The sequence below is a fragment of the Oncorhynchus masou genome, chromosome 24 (assembly GCF_036934945.1).
Source record: "Oncorhynchus masou masou isolate Uvic2021 chromosome 24, UVic_Omas_1.1, whole genome shotgun sequence".
In the NCBI taxonomy this organism is placed as follows: domain Eukaryota; kingdom Metazoa; phylum Chordata; class Actinopteri; order Salmoniformes; family Salmonidae; genus Oncorhynchus; species Oncorhynchus masou.
In genome coordinates, this window is record NC_088235.1 from 42,011,758 (window position 1) to 42,026,158 (window position 14,401).

The following is a 14,401-nucleotide window of genomic DNA, read 5'->3' on the forward strand; positions in this document are numbered from 1 at the left end:
GAGAATAAGAGCTGTTTCAACCAGGTGTCTGGCAGAATGCCATGAGCTCAGTCAGGTGTGCGACCGTGAGAGGTACCTGCATTCCTTTTCCTTTCTAAAGACAAATGAATTGCCCGGTTGAAAGAGTATTGAAGATTTATGATAAAAACATCCTAAAGATTGTTTTGATGGAAATGTCGTCTGAACGAAGTGCCTGTGCCATGTGAATTTGGAGTTGTGAACTAATCGCGCAACCAAAAAGGAGGTATTTGGACATAAATTATGGACTTTATGGAACAAAACAAACATTTGTGGAACTGGGATTCCTGGGAGTGTATTCCGATGAAGATCAAAGGTAGGTGAATATTTAGAACGCTATTTCTGAGTTTTGCGACACCTCTCCTTCTTTGGAAAATGGCAGTATTTTTTCTGTGACCTAACATAAATCGCAAGGTGTGCTTTTGCCGTAAAGCCTTTTTGAAATCAGACACTATGGTTGGATAAACGAGAAGTTTATTTTTAAAATGGTGTATAATACATGTTTGAGGAATTGTAATTATGAGATTTCTGATGTTTTGAATTTGGCGCCCTGCAATTTCACTGGCTGTTGTTGAGGTGGGGCTCGTGTCCCACATATCCCAGAGAAGTTAAACAGGTTAACATTCACAAGACCACAGATTACCAGACGTGTACTCAGAGCATTCGCTGACCAGCTGGCTTCACTGACTTTTTTTATTTCTCCCTGACCCAGTCTGTAACACCTACAGTTGAAGTTCGAAGTTTACATAAACTAGTTTTAATGACGCCAACCTAAGTGTTTCATCCACTCCACAAATTTCTTGTTAACAAACTATAGTTTTGACAAGTTGGTTAGGACATCTACTTTGTGCATGACACAAAGTCATTTTTCCAACAATTGTTTTCAGACAGATTATTTCACTTATAATTCACTGTAACACAATTCCAGTGGGTCAGAAGTTTGCATACACTAAGTTGACTGCACCTTTAAACAGCTTGGAAAACCACAGAAAATGACGACATGGTTTTAGAAGCTCCTGATTGACTCAAATGATGTCAAGTAGCCTATTGGAGGTGTACCTGTGGATGTATTTCAAGGCCTACCTTCAAACTCAGTGCCTATTTGCTTGACGTCATGGGAAAATCAAAAGAAATCAGCCAAGACCTCAGAAAAATAATTGTACACCTTCACAAGTCTGGATCATCCTTGGGAGTAATTTCCAAACACCTGAAAGCACGACATTCATCTGTACAAACAATAGTACACAAGTATAAACACCATGGGACCACACAGCTGTCATACCGCTCAGGAAGAAGAAGCGTTCTGTCTCGTAAAGATGAACGTACCTAGGCCCAAAAAGTGCAAATCAATCCCAGAACAACAGCAAAGGACCTTGTGAAGATGCTGGAGGAAACAGGTACAATAGTATCTATAACCACACTAAAATGAGTCCTATATCGACATAACCTGAAAGGCCGCACAGCAAGGAAGAAGCCACTGCCATAAAAAAAATCCAGACTACGGCTTGCTACTGCACATGGGGACAAAGATCGTACTTTTTGGAGAAATGTCCTCGTCTGATGAAACAAAAATAGAACTGCTAGGCCATAATGGCCATTGTTATGTTTGGAGGAAAAGGGGGAGGCTTGCAAGCTGAAGAACACCATCCCAACCGTGAAGCACGGGGTGGCAGCATCATGTTGTGGGGGTGCTTTGCTGACTGGTGCACTTCACAAAATAGATGGCATCATGAGGGAGGGAAATTATGTGGATAAATTAAAGCAACATCTCAAGACATCAGTCAGGAAGTTAAAGCTTGGTCGCCAATGGGTCTTCCAAATGGACAATGACCCCAAACATACTTCCAAAGTTGTGGCTTTGGAAAATGGCTTCAGGACAACAAAGTCAAAGTATTGGAGTGGCCATCACAAAGTCCTGACCTCAATCCAATAGAACATTTGTGGGCAGAACTGAAAAAGCGTGTGTGAGTAAGGAGGACTACAAGCCTTACTCAGTTGCAACAGCTCTGCCAGGAGGAATGGGCCAATATTCCCCCAACTTGTTGTGGCAAGCTTGTGGAAGGCTACCTGTAATGTTTGACCCAAGCTAAACAATTGAAAGGCAATGCTACCGAATACTAATTGAGTGTATGTAAACTTCTGACCACCTGGGAATGTGATGAAATAAATAAAAGCTGAAATAATTTACTCTACTATCATTCTGACATTTCACATTCTTAAAATAGTGATCTAACTAACCTACGACAGGTAATTTTTACTAGGATTAAATGTCAGGAATTGTGAAAAACTGACTTTAAATGTAATTGTCTAAGGTGCATGTAAAATTCTAACTTCAACTGTACATGTTTCAAGCAGACTACCATAGTCCCTATGCTCAAGAACACTAAGGTAACCTGCCTAAGTGACTATTGTCCCATAGCACTCACATCTGTAGCCATGAAATGCTTTGAAAGGCTGGTCATGGCTCAAATGAATACCATCATCCTAGACACCCTGGAGACCCTAAAAATTGTCAAAGACTCCAGCCACTCGTCATAGACTGTTCTCTCTGCTACCGCACGGCAAGCTGTACCAGTGCACCAAGTCTGGAACCAATAGGACCCTGAACAGCTTTTACCCTCAAGCCATAAGACTGTTAAATAGTTAACCAAACAGCTACCCGGACTAGCTGCATTTACCTTCTTTTTTTCTCATCACATACACTGCTGCCACTGTTTAATATCTGTCACTATATAATCAAGTTACCATTACTCATTGTGTATGTATTATGTTTTACTTTCTATTATTTCTCTCTGCATTGTTGGCAAGTAAGCACTTCACTGCTAGTCTACACCTGTTTAACAAAGCATGTAACAAATAAAATGTGATTTGAACACAGAAAACGCGGTGCAAAAGGGAACTCTTTCGGGCTCAAACACTTGGTACTTTACATCCATCAGGGCTTCCTGATGATTTTGACATGAGGGCCATGCTTTAATACGTTTCCCCCTAACCCCTGGCTTTATGTGGTTCCTGTCATTTATGACTTTTTTAGCCTGAGGCTTTTCCTGGTCTTAAAAAGAAAAGAAATGTGTTTATGCATTATGTAAAAAGGTATAAAAATAAATGAACTGTCAAAAATATACTGAAACGAAAAAATATAAACTGTCTCGAAGTCAAGACTTCCTGAGAACTGATTACTGATGTGCCTCCTGGCATTTGTGTACACAGCTTTTGCTCATCATGTCAGATTGCATTGACGTACGTTGCCTATATGTGGTCTCATGTGTTTTGTATGCTCTGATGAAGGTCTGCCAACCAAAAGCGCAGCCTAAATAAATAGAAAATTGTGCATTGATCTGGAGTGTGCAGAGAATTATTTTCATTCCCGAAAAAATACATGAGAAACATTCATGTTACACAAGAAACACAATGCTTGGAAGAGAGTATTGAACACTAACAATATAAACACATGCTAAGAAAATACACAGACTTTCTTTCAGTAGAAATAGTATATTACGAAAAGAGTTGAAGTGACCTACCTTCACTGGAAAGGTCTCCCAGTCCTATGTCGTCTTGCTCCATAAAAAGTTGAGAGCCAATAAGATACGGTAAAGGCCTGTCCACATACAGGTCCTACAGACACAGCGAGAGGTGGGTTGGAGAGAGGGGGGAGAAAGCAGACAGATAACATTGGTCAACACGGGCAGAACCATTCAAATGGACCTCAAAAACACACCTTTTACATCAACAATTGTCACAAAGTAGTTATTACGACCTAGACCCAAAAGAGAAATCAGAAGCAGAGTGGCAAGGAAAGATTAACCAGGGAAGAAAACTTGAGAGGAACCAAAAACTCAGAGGAGTGCCAATCCTCTCTCAGATGTACTGGATAGGTATTAATTAGGGGTGTAACAGTTAACCAAAACCAACATTTCGGTACGTATTGCAGTTTTGGGGGAAAGGATTGGTTAGGTTTCGGAAATGCCAACAGTTACTGTAGTTAATATTGGTTGACTTACGAAAACATGAAGTGTTGGTATTCCTGATTTCATATACACTCCATGGCCAAGAACATTTCATTCCAAATTTATAGGCATTGATATGGAGTTAGTCCCCCCTTTGCTGCCTTAACAGCCTCCACTCTTCTGGGAAGGCTTCCCACAAGGTGTTGGAACATTGCTGTAGCGTTAGAATTTCCCTTCAAAGGAACTACAGGGCCTAGCCCGAACCATGAAAAACAGCCCCAGACCATTATTCCTCCTCCAACGAACTTTACAGTTGGCACTATGCATTGCGGCAGGTAGCATTGTCCTGGCATCAGCCAAACCCAGATTTGTCAGTTTGGCATGCCAGATTGATCACGCCAGAGAACGGGTTGACTGCTCCAAAATCCAATGGCGGCGAGCTTTATACCACTCCAGCCGACGCTTGGCATTGTGCATGGTGCTCCTAGACGTTTCCACTTCACAATAACAGCACTTACAGTTAACCGGGGCAGCTCTAGCAGTGCAGACATTTTACTAACTGACTAGTTGGAAAGGTGGCATCCTTATGACGGTGCCATGTTGAAAGGCACTAAGCTCTTCAGCCAATGTTTGTCTATGGAGATTGCATGGCGGTGTGCTTGATTTTATACACTTGTCAGCAAAGGGTGGAGCCGAATCCACTAATTTGAAGCGGTGTTAACATACTTTTGGCCATTTAGTGTATTATTAGGAGTCATATAATTAAGCAATAAGGCACCAGGAGGTGTGGTATATAGCCAATATACCACTGCTAAGGGCTGCTCTTAAACTCGAGCTGTGGTATGTTGGTCATATAACACAAACCCCTGAGGTGAATTATTGCTATTATAAACTGGTTACCAACGTAATTAGAGCAGTAACAAGAAATATTTTGTCATACATGTGGTTTACGGTCTGATATACCACTGTCAGCCAATCAGCACTCAGGGCTCGAACCACCCAGTTCATAATGCCTGATAAGAGCACAATCAGGAATACCACAAGTTGTATTTTCTTCACTGAAAACACACAATTGCTCATCAACAACACTAAAATAAAGTGCAATATGGGTGTGAAATCAATATGTAAACATTGCTCAGACATTGTATAGGCCTATGCTATAATGTTTTCTAACCAAGAGAAAAATATGCATACTTGTGTGACTCTCATAAAGGGGGTGTGTCTGTAGCACGGTCCTTCACATTTCCCACTCAGGCGTAACGTGACGGGCTGTCACTGTTAAGTAGCTCTCTGAAGCCCTGGAGGTCCATCCATCTGTAGTAAGCGGAACACTGAAGGCATTGGCCAATTCTTTGACAACTTCTGCTTCAGCTTTCTTATATAGAGTGGGTACTACCTGTTTGATGAAATGGGTGCAAGAGCGCGAAGTTCGTAATGTGGCTAGAGCACTTTCACATGGTGTTAAAACCCCCTATTCTTCTCAACCACCAAGAATGTGCGCATATTCACGGCTATAAACGTACCTAATCGCCCTTGTAATTTCTTTGGCCAGGTCAGAATCAGCTGCGAAGAGCTGCTTGAATGCAGACGGAAGACAAAGTTGTGTTGTTTTTTTTTCTCCGGTGGTAGGACTACTGGGGTGAAGTTTGCATAAATGTGTCAACATGTTTGAGGTGATGGCAGCTACATAGGCCATTCTCGTTGAGCAGTGGCGACATACTCTCTCTGTCCATCGCCGTTGTAATCTACTGGAAGGCCAAAACGTTCCCAAACTGGAAACGATGGAGAATCCTCTTGGTTTGTCGACCCCACCATTAGCCATCATACAGAACAAGTTTCCGGCTGTGCCTCACAAAAGGACAGTTTGAAATGCGCCAATTAAGACATTAATTTTGATTACAACGTGCCCATAAACTCTAGTTGTTTTAACAGAACAGCGTGAAATGTTATTTCAGCTCAGATTTACTCAAGAGGCATACAATATGGCGTAGGCATAGGTTAGGTAGGGAAGGAATAGGTAGGCCGAGGTCTTTTTTTATGTATTAATTCAGATTCACAGTGAGGACTAAACCAAGGTCCCTGTACCGAACGGTTCGGTACGAATACACGTATTACACCACTAGTATTAATCCTAACATGATATCTGCAGGCATAAGTTACTTGAATTTCATCTGTAATCCTGTATGTTTCCAGATGATTCCACCCTCACCTTGGGCTCTAGTATTGGCTCCACTCTGTCTGTGGCCTCCTCGTCCTCCGAGTCAGAGTTTCCAGCTTTGATGTCCAATTGTTCAAAGGCAGAGTCTAGCACCCTCAGACCGAAGTTCACTGCTTCCTGGACCTTAGGGATAAGCTCAGCTTCCTTCTGCTCACGAGTCTTCTCCTGAGGGGGAATTAAATTTAACATTAACTCGAGGGAGGAAATTAAGATGTTATGTGTAGACCTGTGACATCACAAAAAAAACGACATTCCCGGGAAGGAGCAGGTAGATTATTTACCAGTTCAGGTTGTCTCTCCAAGGTCTCAGCCTTTGGCACTGGCTCCTCCACCTCCTCGTCATATACTCTCTGAGGTCAACAAACACAAAGACCAGTAACATCACACAATCAATACAAGAATGAGTTAGAATCAAACATAACACCCTCTGTGATATAGACAGAAAACAGCAGAGCCACCATCAGTAACCACATGATTAAATACAACTCAGTTTCTCATAGTCCCAGGGGGATGACTTCCACATTTTCCTTACCATGTAACACAATTAATATTTTCTTAATTAGGTTAAAAGCTTGTTAAATTTCAAAAGTTCTGGGAAATGTCAAACACAGCACAACCATCATCTAAAGAAGAGGGGCACCGAGCTCAACAGAGGAACAAGATACGGGTTGTGTTCATTTAGGCACACCAAAGTCAAATAAAAGAAACTTAAAAAATCTGTAACAAAGCATCTTAGAGTAGGAGTGCCGATCTTGGATCTGTCAAATTACTCTTACTCATTATGAACTAAAAAGCTAAACTGATCCTAGATCAGTACTCCTACTCAGAAGCTTTGTGGACACGGTCCCATGACAAGACTCTGTTTCAGTCCATTTTCTTCTGTTAAAATTATCTAACATACACGACCATGGTATTTCCTGTTCACACCCCAACATACGTTTTCAATGAACTGTGTGTTGGAGAGCATGAGGAAGTCGTTGAAGACTGTATGCAGGCAACAGTCTGTAGCCTTCGTGTCCCTGATCAGTCCATCCAGCTGCTTCTCTATCTCATGAGTCTTTGACAGCATTCTCTGGGAGAAGTCTTGCAGGAACAGGAAGAGCTGTTGAGGAGATGAAACATTTATTTTACTTATTTCACCTTTATTTAACCAGGTAGGCAAGTTGAGAACAAGTTCTCATTTACAATTGCGACCTGGCCAAGATAACGCAAAGAAGTTCGACACATACAATGACACAGAGTTACACATGGAGCAAAACAAACATACAGTCAATAATACAGTATAAACAAGTCTATATACGATGTGAGCAAATGAGGTGAGATAAGGGAGGTAAAGGCAAAAAAAGGCCATGGTGGCAAAGTAAATACAATATAGCAAGTAAAACACTGGAATGGTAGATTTGCAATGGAAGAATGCGCAAAGTAGAAATAAAAATAATGGGGTGCAAAGGAGCAAAATAAATAAATTAAATACAGTAGGGAAAGAGGTAGTTGTTTGGGCTAAAATATAGGTGGGCTATGTACAGGTGCAGTAATCTGCGAGCTGCTCTAACAGTTGATGCTTAAAGCTAGTGAGGGAGATAAGTGTTTCCAGTTTCAGTGCTTTTTGTAGTTCGTTCCAGTCATTGGCAGCAGAGAACTGGAAGGAGAGGCGGCCAAAGAAAGAATTGGTTTTGGGGGTGACTAGAGAGATATACCTGCTGGAGCGTGTGCTACAGGTGGGAGATGCTATGGTGACCAGCGAGCTGAGATAAGGGGGGACTTTACCTAGCAGGGTCTTGTAGATGACATGGAGCCAGTGGGTTTGGCGACGAGTATGAAGCGAGGGCCAGCCAACGAGAGCGTACAGGTCGCAATGGTGGGTAGTATATGGGGCTTTGGTGACAAAACGGATTGCACTGTGATAGACTGCATCCAATTTGTTGAGTAGGGTATTGGAGGCTATTTTGTAAATGACATCGCCAAAGTCGAGGATTGGTAGGATGGTCAGTTTTACAAGGGTATGTTTGGCAGCATGAGTGAAGGATGCTTTGTTGCGAAATAGGAAGCCAATTCTAGATTTAACTTTGGATTGGAGATATTTGATATGGGTCTGGAAGGAGAGTTTACAGTCTAACCAGACACCTAAGTATTTGAAGTTGTCCACGTATTCTAAATCAGAGCCGTCCAGAGTAGTGATGTTGGACAGGCGGGTAGTGATCGGTTGAAGAGCATGCATTTAGTTTTACTTGTATTTAAGAGCAATTGGAGGCCACGGAAGGAGAGTTGTATGGCATTGAAGCTTGCCTGGAGGGTTGTTAACACAGTGTCCAAAGAAGGGCCAGAAGTATACAGAATGGTGTCGTCGGCGTAGAGGTGGATCAGAGACTCACCAGCAGCAAGAGAGACCTCATTGATGTATACAGAGAAGAGAGTCGGTCCAAGAATTTAACCCTGTGGCACCCCCATAGAGACTGCCAGAGGTCCGGACAGCAGACCCTCCGATTTGACACACTGAACTCTATCAGAGAAGTAGTTGGTGAACCAGGCAAGGCAATCATTTGAGAAACCAAGGCTGTCGAGTCTGCCGATGAGGATGTGGTGATTGACAGAGTCGAAAGCCTTGGCCAGATCAATGAACACGGCTACACAGTAATGTTTCTTATCGATGGCGGTTAAGATATCGTTTAGGACCTTGAGTGTGGCTGAGGTGCACCCATGACCAGCTCTGAAACCAGATTGCATAGCAGAGAAGGTATGGTGAGATTCGAAATGGTCGGTAATCTGTTTGTTGACTTGGCTTTTGAAGACCTTAGAAAGGCATGGTAGGATAGATATAGGATAGATAGATGGTAGGATAGATAGAGTGTCCCCCCCTTTGAAGAGGGGGATGACCGCAGCTGCTTTCCAATCTTTGGGGATCTCAGACGACACGAAAGAGAGGTTGAACAGGCTAGTAATAGGGGTGGCAACAATTTCGGCAGATAATTTTAGAAAGAAAGGGTCCAGATTGTCTAGCCCGGCTGATTTGTAGGGGTCCAGATTTTGCAGCTCTTTCAGAACATCAGCTGAACGGATTTGGGAGAAGGAGAAATGGGGAAGGCTTGGGCGAGTTGCTGTGGGGGGTGCAGTGCTGTTGACCGGGGTAGGAGTAGCCAGGTGGAAAGCATGGCCAGCCGTAGAAAAATGCTTATTGAAATTCTCAATTATAGTGGATTTATCAGTGGTGATAGTGTTTCCTATCTTTAGTGCAGTGGGCAGCTGGGAGGAGGTGTTCTTATTCTCCATGGACTTTACAGTGTCCCAGAACTTTTTTGAGTTAGTGTTGCAGGAAGCAAATTTCTGCTTGAAAAAGCTAGCCTTGGCTTTTCTAACTGCCTGTGTATAATGGTTTCTAGCTTCCCTGAACAGCTGCATATCACGGGGGCTGCTCGATGCTAATGCAGAACGCCATAGGATGTTTTTGTGTTGGTTAAGGGCAGTCAGGTCTGGGGAGAACCAAGGGCTATATCTGTAACATCGGTTTCATCTTCATCTATTCAATAGTGTATCTGATTGTTCACAAGCAGCCATTGTGTTTGGCCCTAAAATAAAGTTAGTAATTCATTCACATGGAAGAGATTATGTTTACAATGCTGTGCGATTCCTCTACCCATAATATGTAGATTAAGAGGATTACACATTGCTGAATGCAGACAAAACAGGCAGGTAATCAGAGACTGAATAATAACTCAGGAGATACTAGCCTAAATGAAGGTCATAAACAAATGCCAATTAGCCTACCCCTGAGTCTGCAGCCAGGGACCAGTTGGCGCTGGTCTGTCGCATTTCTTCCAGGGTCCAGGGTCTCTCCCACACCTGGCCATCCTCCCCGGCGTGGTTGCTCTGGCTGGGGACATTCGCCATGCCATCTGGCAACCCGCTCATCTGAAACAATATTTGGGGCTTGTTCAATGGTAATAAACAGGAGAACACATTTGAAACGGGGGTTCAGCGTGGCAATTGCAAAAACCTATTATTTTGCAGAAAGTTTCGCCCGTTTACTACAAACGGAAAACTAAAGTTTCTATTGGATAAATTCAGTTAGGTCCTTCCCCGTTTAGTTCGCTTCCGTTCGGTTCTTAAACGATAAACGGTTTCCGTTGCAAGACGTAATGAATAAATTACATTCCTGTTAACCCCAAATTATAATTTATTATTAATTTATTAGCGACAGGCATGTATTGGTAAATGCGAGCGAAATGAGCTGCCACCACCGGCCTCTTTCTTGCATGCAAGCCAGATTAGCTAGTTAACAAACTACGAACACAGCAGTGCAAAAATGTTTCTTTGGGAAGTCACTATCTTTCGCAAAATGTTCTTTGGAATGCTCATTAGATAGTTAGTTGAGTGAATGTTTATGCACCTCCTGACACTGGCTTGTCAACGATATGTATAAACCCCTCTATATGTGTTATCACACAAGCTAACAGTTAGCTAGCTAACGTTAGCTAGGCAGTTTGAGAGCCTACTCTCGCACTTACATGGATCTTCTTATTAAACTCACCTTAGTTACTGTTGGCAAATGTTGTCCACGATAGTAAAATATGAGCCCAAACCAAACGACGTGAAAAGAGAATCGATTATGCTAAACTCGACCGTTTCCTCATTGGGCTTCTGACAGGTCGGCCATGTTCTGTCTGTCTGGAGACAATCAGCTGACCGCAGTCACCTGACTAATGTGGCGGGGCAATACCGCATAACATTCTCTAACGTGATCAATACATTATGGTGGATGTCAATAATACACAACAGCCACGTAGCCAAGGGTGGGCCTGGGTCACCCACCAGGGAGCCAAAATGACAAATAAGATTGAACAAAAAAACCTACCTGTCAGTGTTCCCGAACGGGACATTATTTGTCATTTTACCGAAACATACAAACACCATCAGATAGAATTCATAGCGAGCAGTGCACTGTAAAAAAATATATATAATAATCCAAGAAGACTCAAGGTCATTGGCCACGGATAAAATTACGTCACTTCACGTTATATCTACCAAGTTTTGATTGGACTGATCATGTCAACATACACACTTTCAAAATTTTAGCAAGCAAGTCAGCAGTCATCATCATGAATCAAATCGATAATCTACTGGCAAATCATTTTCAATCTTTCTCATATGAAGATAAATTATAGAGCCATTGGACATTACACAATACATATTAAATTGGAAATCGCAAATTCAACAATGAGTGGTTTGGAAGGAATCCGTGGCTAACTGCAAGCATTGCAAAACAATCACAAGCCTGCTATTCAGTGGAGTGCGTGTGTGGTCCAAGTCTGGGTTTTAAGGGTCTCTTTTTCAAGATTAAAAGGGGAAACATTCAACATTGGCCATGCTGTCAATCCAGCATGACTTCTTCTGCGTTCAAAAGAACCGGTTAACTTGGAACTGGGAAATCTCAGATTTGGTTAATCCCAGCTCCGACTGGGAAAATACGTTTTGAACGTCATCCAACTCGGAATTCCAAGTCAGGAACTACGGCCTCTTTCTAGAGCTCCGACCTGAAGATCACTGACATTATGATTCAACCTTGTTTGATTTCGAGTTCCCAGTTGTCTTGAAAGCACCATAAATCCAGAGAATGCCAGACTTTGATGACAGTTTTATGACAAAATTTGCCCACGAAGGACCGCCGTACCACCTTCCTGTTCAAGTCAGCACAACACGGGGCCTCTCGAGTGGCACAGTGGTCTAACTGGTTCGCGTCCAGGCTCTGACGCGACTGGGAGACACATGGGGCGGCGCACAATTGAGCGTCGTCTAGGTTAGGGCTGGGTTTGGCCGGCAGGGATGTTCTTGTCTCATCGTGCTCCAGCGACTCCTGTGGCGTACCAGGCGCAATGCACGCTGACACAGTCACCAGATGTACGGTGTTTCCCCCAACACATTGGCTGGGTTGTGTTTCGGAGGTAACACGGCTCTCGACCTTCGCCTCTCCCGAGTTTGTACGGGAGTTGCAGCAATGAGACAAGACTGTAACTACCACTTGGATACCACAAAATTGGGGAGAAAAGGGGTCAAAGTAACAACAACCAAAAAAGTGAGCACAGCACAACAAGGTGAGTCCAAAAATATATTGTATGCTGCTGCATAAATTATGTAATATGCCGGAGATATGTGTACCGTAGCTAAGAAAATAAAACTAAGTGTATGTTGTGTAGTAAGCTGTTAGTAGCCCATATACAATATATACAAATAGAGCTGAATATAATGATAAAAGTCACCTTGTCCAAGAGAGATTTACATGATTATCAAAATGTCACACCAGGGTAAGCCTACACAAAACACAGCCCTTATTTGAAACATGCCCCCAGGTGGTAAGGTTAGGCAACAACCCATCTGCCATGCTGATCCTCAACATGGGGGCCCCTCAGGGGTGCGTGCTTAGTCCGATCCTGTACTCTCTGTTCACCCACGACTGAGTAGCCAATGCACAACTCCAACACAATCTTTGTTTTCCGACGACACAACGGTGATCACTGACAACAATGACCAGAGGACACTTCTCCAGTGTGCCAGTGGCAATCGAAGGTGAGCATTTGCCTGAAGTCGATGACAATGCCCAACTGCAGTCAGATCAAGAACCTGGTGAGGACGACGAGCACACAAGTGAGCTTCCCTGAGACAGTTTCTGTGTTTGTTGTATAGGTGCGCGACGGGTCCTCATACCCATGTTTGTTTATATGTGTTCTTATTAGTGTTATAGAGCATGTTACGTGGACATTCATTAAAAGACTCCATTTTACACTCCGTTTGACTCTCCTGCGCCTGACTTCCAAGCAAAGTAATGTTTTTGTCTCCTCGGCTACAGAAGGTTGTAGTGAGGCAGACAAACCAAAGATATCCCATATGCATTGGAGTCACGTCTTTCCCGGGCATTTTACAGCTTGTTTCTAGCATAAATCATTGCGGACTAAAGTGTCTTTGTAGATTAATTTGTATAATTAGGTCCATTGAATTTGCTTCGAACTCTTATGCTCTCTCCCTCTCCCGCCACCTTACACAACACAGCCATTGGTTAGGCAGCACACAAGGCTTTAGGCTTACATCAGTAAGGGCAGGGCTGGCCAGGGCTCATGATTGAGAAAGCCTATTCATTGTAGTGTGTAATGCAGTATATCGGTCCGGAGTGGGACTGGGAACTGTCGCAGGAAGCTCTGGACTGTGAACTGTTGCAGGAAGCTCTGGACTGTGGAGGCGCACTGGAGGCCTGATGCGTGGGACCGATACAGGTGGCACCGGGCTGATGACACGCACCTCAGGGCGAGTGCGGGGAGGAGGCACAGGACGTACTGGACTGTGGTTGCGCACTGGAGACACAGTACGTATGGCCGGCGCAGGATATAGTGGGCCGGAGGCGCACTGGAGGTCTGGAGCGTAGAGCTGGCACACCGAGTCCTGGCTGGATGCTCACTTTAGCCCGGCAAGTGCGAGGAGCTGGCACAGAACGCACCGGGCTGTGGATGCGCACTGGAGACACATTGTGTATCTCCGCAAAATATAGTGCCTGACTGGTTTCACGCTCCTCACGGCGACTGTCTTGTTCCAGACACCAAAACATCCACTCTACTTCATCACTCCCCTCAACTATCTCACGCTCAGTCTATCCCAATATTCCTCTTCGCTCTTAGATTCGCCGACCAACCCGTGTGTCCCCCCCAAAAAAAGTTTGAGGGCTGCCTCTCGGGCTTCCGTTGTGCTCGTGAACTTCGGAGTCACCGTTGATCCTCCTGCGTCTGCTTCCATGGAAGGCTTTCGTCTCCTGCCATTATCTCCTCCCAAGTCTAGGATCTCTTCTCCTCCTGTCCACGCTGCTTGGTACGTTTTTTTGGTGGGATCTTCTGTCACGATCGTTATAAGGAGTGGACCAAGATGCAGCATGGTATGTTTCCATCCTTTATTTTGGAATAGAAAACATTAAACAACAAAACAACAAAACGAACAAACGAAACATGAAGCTACTATAATGCTCACAGGCAACTATACATAGACAAGATCCCACAAAGCACAATGGGAAAATGGGAAAATGGCTACCTAAATAAGATCCCAACAATAAACAGCTACCTCTGATTGGAAACCATACTAGGCCAGCATAGAAATATAATTGATCTTGATAACCCACCCTTAAATCACACCCCGACCTAACCAACATAGAGAATAAAAGCTCTCTATGGTCAGGGCGTGACAAATA

At 43.5% G+C, this 14,401-nt stretch overlaps 1 protein-coding gene across 6 annotated transcripts in view; it reads right to left on the reverse strand.

Moving 5' to 3' along the window:
- washc2c (WASH complex subunit 2C) overlaps window positions 1-10,864 on the reverse strand; it is a 35,960-nt gene extending 25,096 nt beyond the window's left edge. For 3 of the 6 annotated variants that reach the window (XM_064933965.1, XM_064933964.1, XM_064933960.1), the window contains exons 1-6: window positions 10,709-10,864; window positions 9,946-10,089; window positions 7,121-7,285; window positions 6,465-6,533; window positions 6,175-6,348; window positions 3,540-3,633 (exon numbers count right to left, since the gene is read on the reverse strand). In XM_064933965.1, the coding sequence (XP_064790037.1) occupies window positions 3,540-3,633; window positions 6,175-6,348; window positions 6,465-6,533; window positions 7,121-7,285; window positions 9,946-10,089 (646 nt within the window). In that variant the 5' untranslated portion in view covers window positions 10,709-10,864. The remainder of the gene's footprint in view (window positions 1-3,539; window positions 3,634-6,174; window positions 6,349-6,464; window positions 6,534-7,120; window positions 7,286-9,945; window positions 10,090-10,708) is intronic. The other 3 variants (XM_064933966.1, XM_064933961.1, XM_064933963.1) reach the window with 1 other exon arrangement.
- Between the last annotated feature and the right edge of the window lie 3,537 nt (window positions 10,865-14,401).